The following is a 13516-nucleotide window of genomic DNA, read 5'->3' as shown; positions in this document are numbered from 1 at the left end:
CCCTTTCTTCTTTCCTCACTTTTATTTTCACTCTTTTCTTCTATTTTCTACCTCCTATCTTAATTTTTAGGGCATCTGCCCTCCAAACAGTATAAGAAGACAGGGCAAGTGGGTTAAGCTGTGCCTTGCTGTAACATATTACGTTATTGTTGGATGAGTTGCCTAGGGCTAATCTAACGAGGCTTTTATTTTTAATTGAAAGACTCTACTATACTTGAGCAATGTCTTCTTACTATATTGGTCCATGACCATTGTTGTATATATCTATTTTTGAAAACTCAATAAAAATATTGAAACAGAAGCACAGCGAGCTCCTTTTCAGTTGTTACACACAATGTAACAAATGAGGAATGCAAACAAAAGATTAGGTTATCTCCACTTCAGATCGGATCCTAAGCTGAAGGGGATTTCCATGGCAGAACAAAGTGCTGTGTTTAACTGTTTGAATGCTGTTCTGCTACAGTTTTTGTTTGTGCTAGTAGGTTTAAAGCTGTAAGAAATCTTTTAGAGCAAAGGAGGAATGCTGAGTTTCAGACCACTTTAACCACTTGCCGACCGCGCACTCATACCGCGCGTCGGCAAAGTGGCAGCTGCAGGACCAGCGACGCAGATCTGCGTCGCCGGCTGCAGGCTAATTAATCAGGAAGGCTGTTTCCTGTCATTTCACGGCGGGGGGCTCCGTGAATAGCCTGCGGGCCGCCGATCACGGCTCGCAGGCTAAATGTAAACACAAGCGGAAATAATCCGCTTTGTTTACATTTTTACAACGCTGCTACAGTAGCAGCGTTGTAGTAGATCAGCGATCCCCGGCCAATCAGCGGCCGGGGATCGCTGTCACATGACAGCGGGGAGCCTGTTAGAGGCTGCACAGGACAGATCTGTTCCTGTGCAGCCTCCGATCTCTCGGGGAAGGGAGGGAGGAGAGGGAGAGGGGGAATCCTGTGGTGGAGGGGGCTTTGAGGTGCCCCCCCCCCCACCACCACCCACAGCATGCAGGAGCGATCAGACCCCCCCCAGCACATCATCCCCCTAGTGGGGAAAAAAGGGGGGCAGTCTGGTCGCTCTGCCTGTCATTTGATCTGTGCTGGGGGCTGTAGAGCCCACCCAGCACAGATCTGAAAAAACAGCGCTGGTCCTTAAGGGGGGGTAAAGGCTAGGTCTCCAAGTGGTTAAGTGTATGGCCCCCTAAAGAGTTCACTCCAGAAGTGTCCCTGTATCCATAGTTATTTCTTCTGGCCCCAGTAGTAGACCTTGCTTCTTTCCTGCAGCTTTGAGCTTCTTGCAAGAACTCCAGGGCTTCACTTCAGGCAAATGACAGCATCGGAGACAGGATAACTGTTGCCTAAGCCTGGAGAAGTAATTATGGATACATTCATCTTCTGCAGAAGGTCCACATTTCCAATGCAGGCTCTGCATGGGAGTGTATGGGCACACAGTGTGTGTGTGTGTGTGTGTGGGGGGGGGGGCACTTATCCACAGATGGGCCTACTCACTAGTACACATAGGTACTTAGTTGAGCAAAGTGGATTTAGTCATCTAGACTGGGCAGTTTCTAAAATGTATGGCAATATAGGTTTTACTTTTATTTTGGTGAGGTTACATTTCCGTATTAAAGATAGAGTAAGCCTTTTTGATCCTGACATATTTCTAATGGATTATATATTTGGGATTACATTATTATTACAATATTAATGCACACAGAGCTTGGGAAAGTCTGCACCCACGTCTAGCATTATAGCATATCCAAACAAAGGAAAGGAGTCTGATACACCTGAGCCAGTTCTGACGGATTTATTGTGTTCTTTGTAAATTATGTGGACCCATGAGATTTGTCTTTAAGGCTTGAATCACACTGTGTGTATTGCATTACACATGAACAATATAATGAGTGTGAACTGCAATGGAGACTGGACATAGGCTTTCAGTTACAGAATAAAAGTGTGAACAGCCCCTTAGAATTGTATGGGCAGTTAGTTGGCATGCAGAATTATTCTGCAAATCAGCAGACGTAGTGTGGAAGGGCCTAAAGCTCATTTTTTCCAACATAGTCCACAAATATTACCATTTCAAGCATTGAAAGCAAGTTCCACATTAAGAAAATACATTCCTCTACCATCTGAGCTATCATATGATATTTCTAAATGGTAAATATTCTTCTAGCAATTATATCAGTTGTTTTCCCAGGCATTATTCCTGTTTGGCTCCATCAATGCTCCATCTGGCTCCATCAATGTTTCTATAAACGTATTGGAATTGTTTTTGTTTTTTTGCCTATTACATGAGGAAGCATACAATTCATTTATCTTACCTGAATTAGAGCATCTGGGTGAGTTTTCCTGGCTTAGAAGCCTGGTACTGAAGTCAAATGTCTGAGTGGTGGGTGAGCTGCATTCTGTCTCAATGCCATCCACAAACCTGCAATAATGGACAACCAGTAAGATAATGTTTTCACACGCATCTCCTGAAATATAGTACAGAGTCAGTGATAATGGATAAAACATTATTATTTTTCTTTTATTAAAGAACAACTATCAAAGGTAACTGAAATTCTAAATGCAACATATATTTCCAGTAATTACTAGCAAATAGCAATACAAAGGCTTTTTTTCATCGTTTCATAATTTATGTGAAGAAAATATGACAGTTACATAGAACAGGTTTCACAGTGTGCATTACTATGGAGTACTGTGTCCAGCACATCCAGCATACAGAAACAATCTTCACTAGCAGTAACAATGTGAGTATAATGTGTTCAGAATGATAGGAAGCAGAAATACAGCTTCAAATGTGTGTAAATAATAATTAGCTGCAGCAGCTCTGTGTGCTCCTGTGTGTTCCTGTGTCTCACTCTCTGCCTCCTCCCGATGCTGACACAAAGTTGTTACAAACAGCTGGGTAAACACAGCATTTTTTCACACAGGCTGTGCTGAAAGACCTCTGAAAAGCATTCTAGTGTTGCTGGCTAAAAGCTCTATAGGTATGTGGGATTTACATAAAAACAGTTTCTTTGATAGTTGTTCTTTAAGCAAACATCAGCTGCACAAAGTGCTAAAGGCCCGGCTAAAAGAGTAGGCTTCATCAGGCAATGCCTGCATTATAGCTTGCTACTAAACATAAAATCTTTAAGGCCCGGGTCATACTAGTGTTAAAAAAGTTCAGTTCCCAGATTGGAACGGAACGGATCCTAACAAATGTAAATGTATCCAATGTTAACCTTTGGATCCATTCAAATACATCCGTTCCGCATGATCCGCTGAACAAGTTTCCTGCAGCACCAATTTTTCCGGACCGATAAACCCAGCAGAATGAAAACTGAAGTACTGCATTGGGGGCAATGAGAAAATGGAACGTTTCTTCACACTAGTGACACTAGTCTAAATAGAAAAATACACTTTGGGGGTGGGGGTCTGGGGGAGATATGGGAAAATGGAACGTAAGCAGCAGAGTGAAGATGGAGTAGCAACCGAGTGAAAACGGACCTGTGACCAGATCCCTTTTCACTGAGCCATTTGCCACTCCAACGCAAGCGTGAACCGGCCTAATTGTGTTTTTATTGTTGCTTTCATTATTGTTTTTCGTGATTTTTGGAAAAACAAAAGATAAGAAGAAAGATTGAAAGAGAATCATGCAATGAATGAAAATAACGTAAAGAGGTTTCAATTATTTTGGTACAGATTTGGATTACCCAACATACCTACCAGGCTTCCTCTTACACCTTGGGCAGAATCACACTGTATACTCACAGACATACTGCGCATTAGACATACAGAAAGTATTTGCGATAATTGAGGTTGGAGTGAGCTCTGAGATGTCTTCTAGTGCATCACTGCTGAATATATGCAAATCAACCATTGTTGTCCTTAGAAGCTAAACACACCTCCAGATCTGCTGGTAATGGTATGCAATGATGTGTCAAATTTCTGTTTTAAGAAAGCAAACTTTTGTTGTCCATAGCATTTTAGTAAGGGGGCTTTTTGGACCATTGTAGTCCGTCACACACTCCAATGAGTTCTGGTACATCAGGAGCTTGCTGGTTAGTCTGTACCTCTGGGTGTTTCAAGTCCTACTCCATAGAGCCAAATTAATCCATGCCATGCACTGATGAAGATCAACCAATCCGAAACAGTCTGTATGCATGTTGGATTATTATGGCTCTGTACAAATAACAAGCTGACACATCATTGCATTCCAGCAGATCTGGAGGTGTGTTTAGCTTCTAAGGGCAACAATGGTTAATTTGCATATATTCAGCAGTGATGCACTGGGAGACATCTCAAGCTCACGCCAACCTGAATTATCGCAAATTCTTTCTGTTTTAAGAAAGCAAACTTTTGTTTTCCTTAGCATTTTAGTAAGGGGGCTTTTTGGTCCACTGTAGCCCCTCCCACACTCCAATGAGTTCCTTTGGCAAATGTTATATGTGTTTAAAGGGGCCTTAGATGTGTTACATTACCGGATAATTACCGGTGGTGTTGATCCACAGATTTTATCTGATTGCCAACTGGAGTTGTAAATTAATTTTTTTCCCATTTTGGGGTTAATTGTAAGAGGTTTTTTTGCTTTCCTCTGGATTAACAGGGATATGTGAGGTTGCAGGTTTCTGTTGTACTTTATTTTCTGGTTGACCTCGAGCATCCATCTGAAAATGGCGCCTGCGAATAATGGCGCACGGTGTTGCTGCTAATCCGTTTGTTGCTTGTCGCTAATTAACGTTAAAGCCTTATCATTATTTAGCTCTGATAATTTTATTGAAGATTACCGTTAACACACAGAACCCTCTCTGTACCTATCCCTAACCCCTAAAACCCCCCTGGTGGTGCCTAACCCTAACCACCCCCCTGGTGGTGCCTAACCCTAACCCCCCCCCTAGTGGTGCCTAACCCTAACCACCCCCCTAGTGGTGCCTAACCCTAACCACCCCCCTGGTGGTGCCTAACCCTAAGCACCTCCCTGGTGGTGCCTAACCCTAAGACCTCCCTGGTGGTGCCTAACCCTAAATCTCCCCTGGTGGTGCCTAACCCTAACCTTGACAGTGTTAAATTAAAACCATTCACCGTTTTGCAGTTAAATAACGTCTGCAGTTTGGCTTATGTAGGTTAGTTATTGATAAATAATGTTACTGTGCGCAATAACATTTAAGCAACCATAAGGATAAGCACCATCCTAAGAATACCATTTGAAATAGTGAGGGCGGAATGTGCTAATTGGGTAATGCATAACAACATGGACAACAAAGGAGAAAAGTACCCAATATACAGCACCAGACCACTCCAAATATATTCAAATTACAAATTCTTTATTGATGAAAAACTAACACAATAAAAGCAATGATAAAAATCACCACAAGGTGATAGCAGCGGTGTACATTAATAATTAAATATTATAATGAAAATAACAACAATCAATATGAATGTCCTCACACTCAAAATTGTATAAATATATATTGGTAAGTAGATACACAAAAGGACCCTCAAAAGTTGTAGAGGGAACAATAGAACCTATATAAGGTGCACCTTGAAAATAATTCCAAAATAAGTAAATAAGACTGGGACATGGAAAACACACGTCCCGGATAGACAATGTGCAAAAAGCAAACTGTTCCACATATGGGAGATGCCCAAGAGTGCAATGAAAAGTGGCTGTAAATCAAACTTACATATAGAAAGGAGAGGAGGACGCCAAGGACACCGTATCCGGGACGTGTGTTTTCCATGTCCCAGTCTTATTTACTTATTTTGGAATTATTGCAGAGCAGTTGAGCGCCGCACAGAGTGTAGCAGGCAGCTCCGCTCGACATAGCACTCAGACGGACCCATCTAGCTTAAGTTTTGTGTAATGCTCAACCTGTAAATCGTGTAATATGATGACTGCTTGTATATCTCTGAAACGACCTTTGTATGTCTATGATTCTGCTATTACCGTACCATCACCGACCCTGAATGTGCCAAAAATAATTCCGGGTACTACCCCCATTGTACTTGGCGAAATAAATTATTCTGGTTCTGATTCTGTGCGCCATTATTCACTGATCCGGAACTCGATGGACTTATGTCTTTTTTTCAGCCTAGATAACTATGTAATAACTAAAATCTATTACACAGTTTTATCGACACCAAGGCTAAATACATTCTCATTTTCCTATTAAGTTCTTTAGGTCTCAAGTCTTTAACTGCACTTTAAACGAAGGATAAATCTTTTTTAGATAAACTGAAAGTGGCAACTTGCAAATACCTTTTATTTTTAGACGGCAATGGTACACTTACCTAATTCCTGGGAATTCACTATCCAACAGATACAATTAGGTAAAAAAGTCAAACACTGATAGAAAACAGTAAAATAGGTTGTTCCAACTTTAAAAGAGTTAACACGTTTATATTTCCATCCCAATAAAGCTTGGTGTAGATCTTAATATAGGCTTAGATTGACGTCATATCATTTTATTTATGTGCCTAGTGACCCAAATTCAGAGCCAATAATAGCAATATGAAAGGTAATCTAAATCATGAAGTGGGTCATTAAAACTGGCTGGCATCTTATTTAAAAAAAAACCTTTCCATGTCAAACAAGCTGTGAATGGATGCTCCATGGGAAGGGGATCACCCACTCTTAGCACAATAACAAGTTAATAACACATCCATACTCCTATTTATTTTCATATGAATATTTTCAAACATCATAGGAAAAGGGATGAACTTTTAATGGGCATGTGTCACAATCTAAAAATTAAGAAATATTTTTAATTGATTTGCTAGGATTTAGTACTAGGATGGACCAAAATGGAAAAAGGTCCATCCTCATATACAGATAACACTTGAAACAAAAAGAAAAACCGAGAGCCCAATATAGTGCAGTAAGTCTAACAATTGTTGGCGAAATGATTAACAGATGTGGATATACTCACAAACACGGGTTACCACATAGGCAACCACTTGAAATGCAGGTGGGGAGCATTAGAACCTGACCCCACTCAGGTTTAAGAAGTCGTTCTCTGTAGATAGAAAGAAGGGGACAGTCCCCTCCACCCAAGGTGGACTATACACTGCGCCAATAGAGGTGCATTGCCACTATTGGACCTTTTTGAGCTTGCACTCCTTGCCTGATGAAGCGGGTTATACCTGCGAAACGCGTTGCAGAGTGCCAAAATAAATTATTTGCGATTTAAACAATCTCGATTGTCCATTATTTTAGGAGGTAAGTCCACCTGTACTCCTCCTTTTTAGTTGTTTTTAGATCATTTTAACCTGCCTGGCGCCTCTGTCCAAATTTGCACATCATATACAGATAAGGCAATAATACAGTGAAAATACCCCTTTTCAACCTTGTGGTTGCTTCTTATGTTTCCCTAACCTTGTACTCCACATGCCCGATCTCTGCCCTATTTATACCTGCACTATACCCATAGTGTTCGGGGTTTAATTACCCTACAAAGCTGTGGGAAGCAGTATAGCAGTAATATGCTCTGATACTCCTGTGTCCTCCATAGCTGTAACAATCACATTCTTCATGTAGACACGAGAAAGCAGGCTGGCACTTGCAAAGTTCAAAGCATAAAAGCAGCTTTATTTCATCCGGCTGTTAGATTTTAAAACATATGAAGCATAAATCACATATATGAGATTGCCTACCCTTCTGTTGTCAATCACATTCTTGCAACCAAGCAGATTAACTCCTGTAAGTAACATTGGGAAGTGAAGTCACTTCCTGTTCCCAGAGGATTTTTTCTTTCAGGACCCCAATTTTAAGCTCCATACACACTCTTGATTAAAGCCAACTGAGGTGGGCCAATAACAACCTCCTCAGGCCATAATATGTTGCGTGTAAAGTAGCTCTCGACTGCTGACCTGAAAGCAATCCACCAGGCAGATCAACTTACCCGAGCAACAGCTGATTCCTTTGTGCTGCCACTAGGGGCTATGTGACGTCTCACATGCGCCGCTCCGTCAGCTTTACGCCCCCTCCCCCGCATAGAAACAGAACACATTGTTAGCTATACAGTTGACTTTGTGTCTGTACAGTGTTGGCACATAGATGTCACCTGATGGATCGGGTTCTGATCCCCTACGGGCAACCTCAGTCACAGGTGTGTATGTGCATTTAGACTATTAAAGTTTTGAAGGGAATAGAGGCAGCACAACATATTATCAACATATTTGGTTTGCCCATAGATCTGCAAGAACCCTTGTAGAGTTAATTAACCACTTAACAGTAATGTGTAGGTGGTATCACAAGCTAGGATCTAGACTACCTGAAGGTGGGATGCACTCTGGGTGGGTGAGTCTAGCGACTCTATAGACTGTCAGTAGCCATCACCATCTTTCTGATGATTCCTCTTTTTTTTAGGTTGATGAAATCAGCATGCTCCTTTGGCACAATAAATAACAAAAAATACCTTTTCCTTTACACCCAGCACTTTCCTGTAGCTGCAAGGTCATTCCCACCCCTATTGGAGTGGAGTTCTTCCAGAGGAAGAATGTGTAATTTGCCATCTAAGAATCACGCTTACGAGTACTGAGTTATTTTGTGGTAAACAGGTAAATTGGGTGCTGGTGCTTACTTCAGCTGTGGAATATGGCTTTAGTGGGGGGTTAAGCAGCTTTGGTTACGGTGCCACATGCCACTAACTTTGTCATGTAGCTTCATGGCTTCAGCGGGGGGACCTAAATGGCAACAAGAGATGTCCCGAACGGTTCGCCGGCGAACGGTTCCCGGCGAACTTCAGTGGTTTGCGTTCGCCTGCCAAAGGCGAACTTTCACAGAAGTTCGATTCGCCCCATAATGCTCTATTGAGCAGAACTTTGACCCTCTATATCACAGTCAGCAGGCACATTGTTGCCAATCAGACTTGCCTCACTCCTGGAGCCCCACCCCCCTTATAAAAGGCAAGGCCCTTGTGCCATTTGACTCACTCGTCTGTCTACACTAATTAGTTAAGGGACAGCTGCTACACACACTCTGCTAGGAAGAGTTTAATTAGCCTCTTATAGGCTTACCCCTCCACCCTTCTAACTATTCCCTCCTCCCTCCTACTGGAGGGAGGAGGGTCTCATCTGTCAGGGAATTACAGTATTTCAAAAGCCAGCTTACATACCGTGGCTGGGGATCGAACCCAGGACTCAGTGTATGGTAGGTAACTAACATATCCATTATACCACCAACACTACTAGCTGAAACTAGCCTAGCATGTACCATTTATGCTCAATCCAAAAGAAAGATTAGACAAGACAAATAACATTTGCTCCTTTGCTTCTGTCTTCACAAAGGAAACAGCACTGTTGCAAATTGCAGAGGCAGAAGAGTCTCAATCTTCTAACTGTAATATTAAATACTTAACGCAGGAAGAAGTGAAGGCAAGGCTAAATAAATTAAAAATAGAAAAGGCACCTGGCCCGGATGGCATGCATCCTCGGGTCCTAAGGGAATTAAGTTTAGTTATAGATAAACCGCTTTATCTTATCTTTTGTGACTCTCTTTCAACTGGCAGAGTCCCAGTGGATTGGCGTACAGCCCACGTTTTCCCATTATTTAAGAAGGGCAAAAAATCAGATCCAGGAAATTATAGACCTGTAAGCTTAACATCAGTTTGTAACGATTGCGGAATCGTCTCCGTGGTCAGCGCACCAGACGTGCGCTGACGCGGCGGATTTCCTCCACAAGCGTATAATTGAGGACACCCAGGCTAGGTGCTATGCACCTGCAGAGGGAAATTCCTGTCGGCAGGTGGAGCTGTGGAGTGCAGAGGAACAGCTCCTCTGCCCTACCACACACGCCAGACAGAAATTGTACGAAGGGAAGAAACGCAATCGCAAGAGAAGCGATTGAGAGTGAGCACAGAGACAGATTGTGTGTGTGTGCATAAAATTAGTCGCCAACCCGCGACTGTGCACACACCACAGCAGATAAGAAGCAGGAACGCGATCGCGAGAGGTGCGATCGCCAGACGTGACACAAGGTTACAGCAAGGCGGAGCACGAGAGTAGCAAGGCACAGCAAATAATACAATAAGGAGATACGGAAAATAACAAACGCTAGCTAACTGCGAACACCGCACTCATTCGCAACAGTGCACGCGGTTATGCGCGGTCTCCACGTGATAAGCACAATAGAGACAAGCACGCCTAACTAACCATTAACAGACAAACATGAAACAGAGGACGCGAGTGCTTGCTTAACGGTTACCTCACCGAGCCTACAGCAAGCGTTTCGAATCAGACAAGACAGACACACGAAAACAGGGACAAGCAAGAGATAGGATCCACAGCACTAGCGAAAAGTGGCTAGCGCGATCCAGGTACAGAGTAGCAGAACAGAAGGATCCCCAGCGCTAGCGAAAAGTGGCTAGCGCGATCCCAGAAGACAGAACAGAAGGATCCCCAGCGCTAGCGAAAAGTAGCTAGCGCGATCCCAGAAGACAGAACAGAAGAATCCCCAGCGCTAGCGAAAAGTAGCTAGCGCGATCCCAGGAGACAGAGTAGCAGAACAGAAGGATCCCCAGCGCTAGCGAAAAGTGGCTAGCGCGATCCCAGGAGACAGAACAGAAGGATCCCCAGCACTAGCGCTAGGGCGAGTGCGATCCAAACACACGGCAGACAGAACAGATGAGGTAGGCAGAAACAACCGCTGTTCCAACCTACACTCCAGACTCAATCAGAAGGATCCACAGCCGCTAACGCTAGGGCTTGTACGATCCAAACACAAGACAGACAGAACAGGCAAAACAGATAATACAACCTGACTGGACTAGAAGGGGAGCCTAAAGCAACCCCCAGGAATTAACTATACTAGATAGCAATGGCTGACACTCCAGCAGTGTCCATCAGGAACAGACCATGGAAGGGAAATTCCAGCAAAGCATTCTGGGAGCAGAATGCTTTTATAGTGCCAGTCATCAAAAGAAGGCAGGTAACGGATTTGCATGACTAATGTATGCAAATCCCTCAGCAACACAAGCTGCACAACTGACTGAAGGTCTCCTTTCCAAAGTCCTGCAGCAAGCAAACCTAAACAATGGTCAAAAGGCTGCCTGCCTGCGCAGGCAGCTGAGCGGATTCTCACACAGTTGTATGCAAACTATTTGAGGGGTTACTAAGAGATACTATACATGACTTCATAGTAGAAAATAATCTTATTTCTCAGCATCAACATGGGTTTACTAAAGACAGGTCCTGTTTGTCTAACATGCTCAGCTTTTATGAGGTAGTGAATGCTAATATGGATATTGGGAATGCTGTAGATGTGATATACTTGGACTTTGCAAAGGCCTTCGACACTGTTCCCCACAAAAGTCTGGTGCAAAAGTTGAGGATGCAAGGACTGGGGAAGAGTCTGTGTGCATGGATAGGGAACTGGCTAATGGACAGAAAACAAAGAGTTGTGGTCAATGGATCGTACTCAAAATGGGAGACTGTTAGCAGTGGGGTCCCACAGGGGTCTGTACTGGGTCCAGTGCCCTTCAATTTATTTATTAATGACCTAGTAGATGCAGTAGTGATCAATGTTGCTATTTTTGCAGATGATACAAAATTGTGCAGAATCATAAACTCTCAGGAAGATAGTGTCATATTGCAACAGGATCTGGATAGGATGGCTATATGGGCACATAAATGGCAGATGAAATTCAATGTTAAAAAATGTAAAGTCATGCATTTTAGTCGTACCAACGGTCTAGCACCATACAAAATAAATGGGATACAGTTGCGGACATCAAACTTGGAGAAGGACTTAGGAGTACTCATCAACAACAAGTTAAATAATTGTACTCAATGCCAAGCCGCTGCAGCTAAAGCTAACAACATTTTGAGGTGCATTAAAAGGGAGATAAAAACTCGAGATGCTAGCATAATATTGGCCCTGTTTAACTCTCTAGTAAGGCCACATCTGGAATATGGAATTCAGTTCTGGGCACCACTTTACAAAAAAGATATTGCAGTTTTAGAGCAGGTGCAGAGACGAGCAACAAAATTGATACGTGGGAAAGCCAAAGAGAAGAAGTTAAGGCGCCACTCTTTTTCCCTATCCTCCCACCTATCAGCTGCTTAGTTCTCAAGGTGTGGGGTGTCCCCTTGGCCCCCACCAAATGTTGACAATGTAAAAGAAAAAAGAGAACAGCGCTTATATCTAAATCTTTTGTACTTGTATGTTTATTTACCTTTGTATAAAATTTCCGATTGTTTCAAGTAAAAGAATAAAATCATACAAATCATGTGCTATTTCTCAATAAATCCTCGAGAAGTTTTTCATCTATAGACTCCTATGTATGTCTCTTATCCTTCTGATAAAGAAGTTTAGACAATAAGCCCCATTCGTATTCGCATACACACTACCATGCACACTTTGGAGCCACCTGAATCTCTGTTAAAAAATTATTCCCCATATGAAGGTCTCCTAGACAATCCGTACAGTTGAGTATTGTAAACAAGTCTTTTTTGTATATGTATAGTTCACTCTCTTCTGTTATTAGGAAAGTTTGCCCCCTCACAGTGAGGAACGCTGCAGTCACTTACGCATCTTGCAGCTTTAAAGATGTCCCATGCGGGCTCCGGCCGGTAGCCTCGCAAGCAAGGTTAACTTCTAGCTCCGTGGGATGGAAGGTCTCGCTTACCAAGAAAGGTTAGATAAACTGGGTTAATTTACTCTAGAGAAAAGACGCCTTAGAGGAGATCTAATTAACATGTATAAATACATCAGAGGGCAATATAATAGCTTGGCAGATGAGCTTTTTGTCCCTAGGCCTTCTCAAAGGACTAGAGGACATGATCTGCGCATGGAGGAAAAACGTTTTGGCCATTTATTTAGGAAAGGGTTCTTTACAGTAAGAGTGATTAAGATGTGGAATGCATTGCTACAGGAAGTCGTTATGGCAAACTCTATGCCTGCATTTAAAGAAGGCTTAGATGCTTTCCTTGTGTTGAAAGACATCCATGGCTACAATTACTAGGTAATGCCTAATTACCATCCAGGGATTTTATCTGATTGCCATTTAGAGTCAGGAAGGAATTTTTCCCTTTTGGGGCTAATTGGACCATGCCTTGTAAGGGTTTTTTTGCCTTCCTCTGGATCAACAGGGATATGTGAGGGAGCAGGCTGGAGTTGTACTTTGTACTGGTTGAACTCGATGGACGTATGTCTTTTTTAAACCAAAATAACTATGTAACACTTTTCTCCTGGCAGACTCAAAGCGCCAGAGCTGCAGCCACTAGGCCACGCTCTATAGGCAGTAGCAGTGTTAGGAAGACTTGCCTAAGGTCTCCTACTGAATAGGTGCTGGCTTACTGAACAGACAGAGCCGAGATTCAAACCCTGGTCTCCTGTGTTAGAGGCAGAGTCCTTAACCATTACACCATCCAGCCACTCCTTAAGGATTTGTAGCCAGGCATGGCCTTGTCTTTTGTGTTCAACAGTTATCCAAAGAGAACCCCAGATAGCCAGGTAGATTCATCTCTCTCTCTCTCTCTAATAGGGACGGTCACCTCTTTCCGCGGAATTGTATTTTTGAGCATAAATGCCACCAATGTAGTGT

General features: G+C 42.8%; 1 protein-coding gene across 3 annotated transcripts in view; it reads right to left on the bottom strand.

Moving 5' to 3' along the window:
- The window catches only part of LOC137524840 (potassium voltage-gated channel subfamily H member 8-like), a 795600-nt gene that overhangs the window by 26286 nt on the left and 755798 nt on the right, over window positions 1–13516 (bottom strand). For all 3 annotated transcript variants that reach the window (XM_068245232.1, XM_068245233.1, XM_068245234.1), the window contains exon 13: window positions 2309–2415. In XM_068245232.1, the coding sequence (XP_068101333.1) occupies window positions 2309–2415 (107 nt within the window). The remainder of the gene's footprint in view (window positions 1–2308; window positions 2416–13516) is intronic.

This window comes from Hyperolius riggenbachi, chromosome 7 (assembly GCF_040937935.1).
Source record: "Hyperolius riggenbachi isolate aHypRig1 chromosome 7, aHypRig1.pri, whole genome shotgun sequence".
NCBI lineage: Eukaryota > Metazoa > Chordata > Amphibia > Anura > Hyperoliidae > Hyperolius > Hyperolius riggenbachi.
This window is presented reverse-complemented; position numbering and strand designations above follow the sequence as displayed.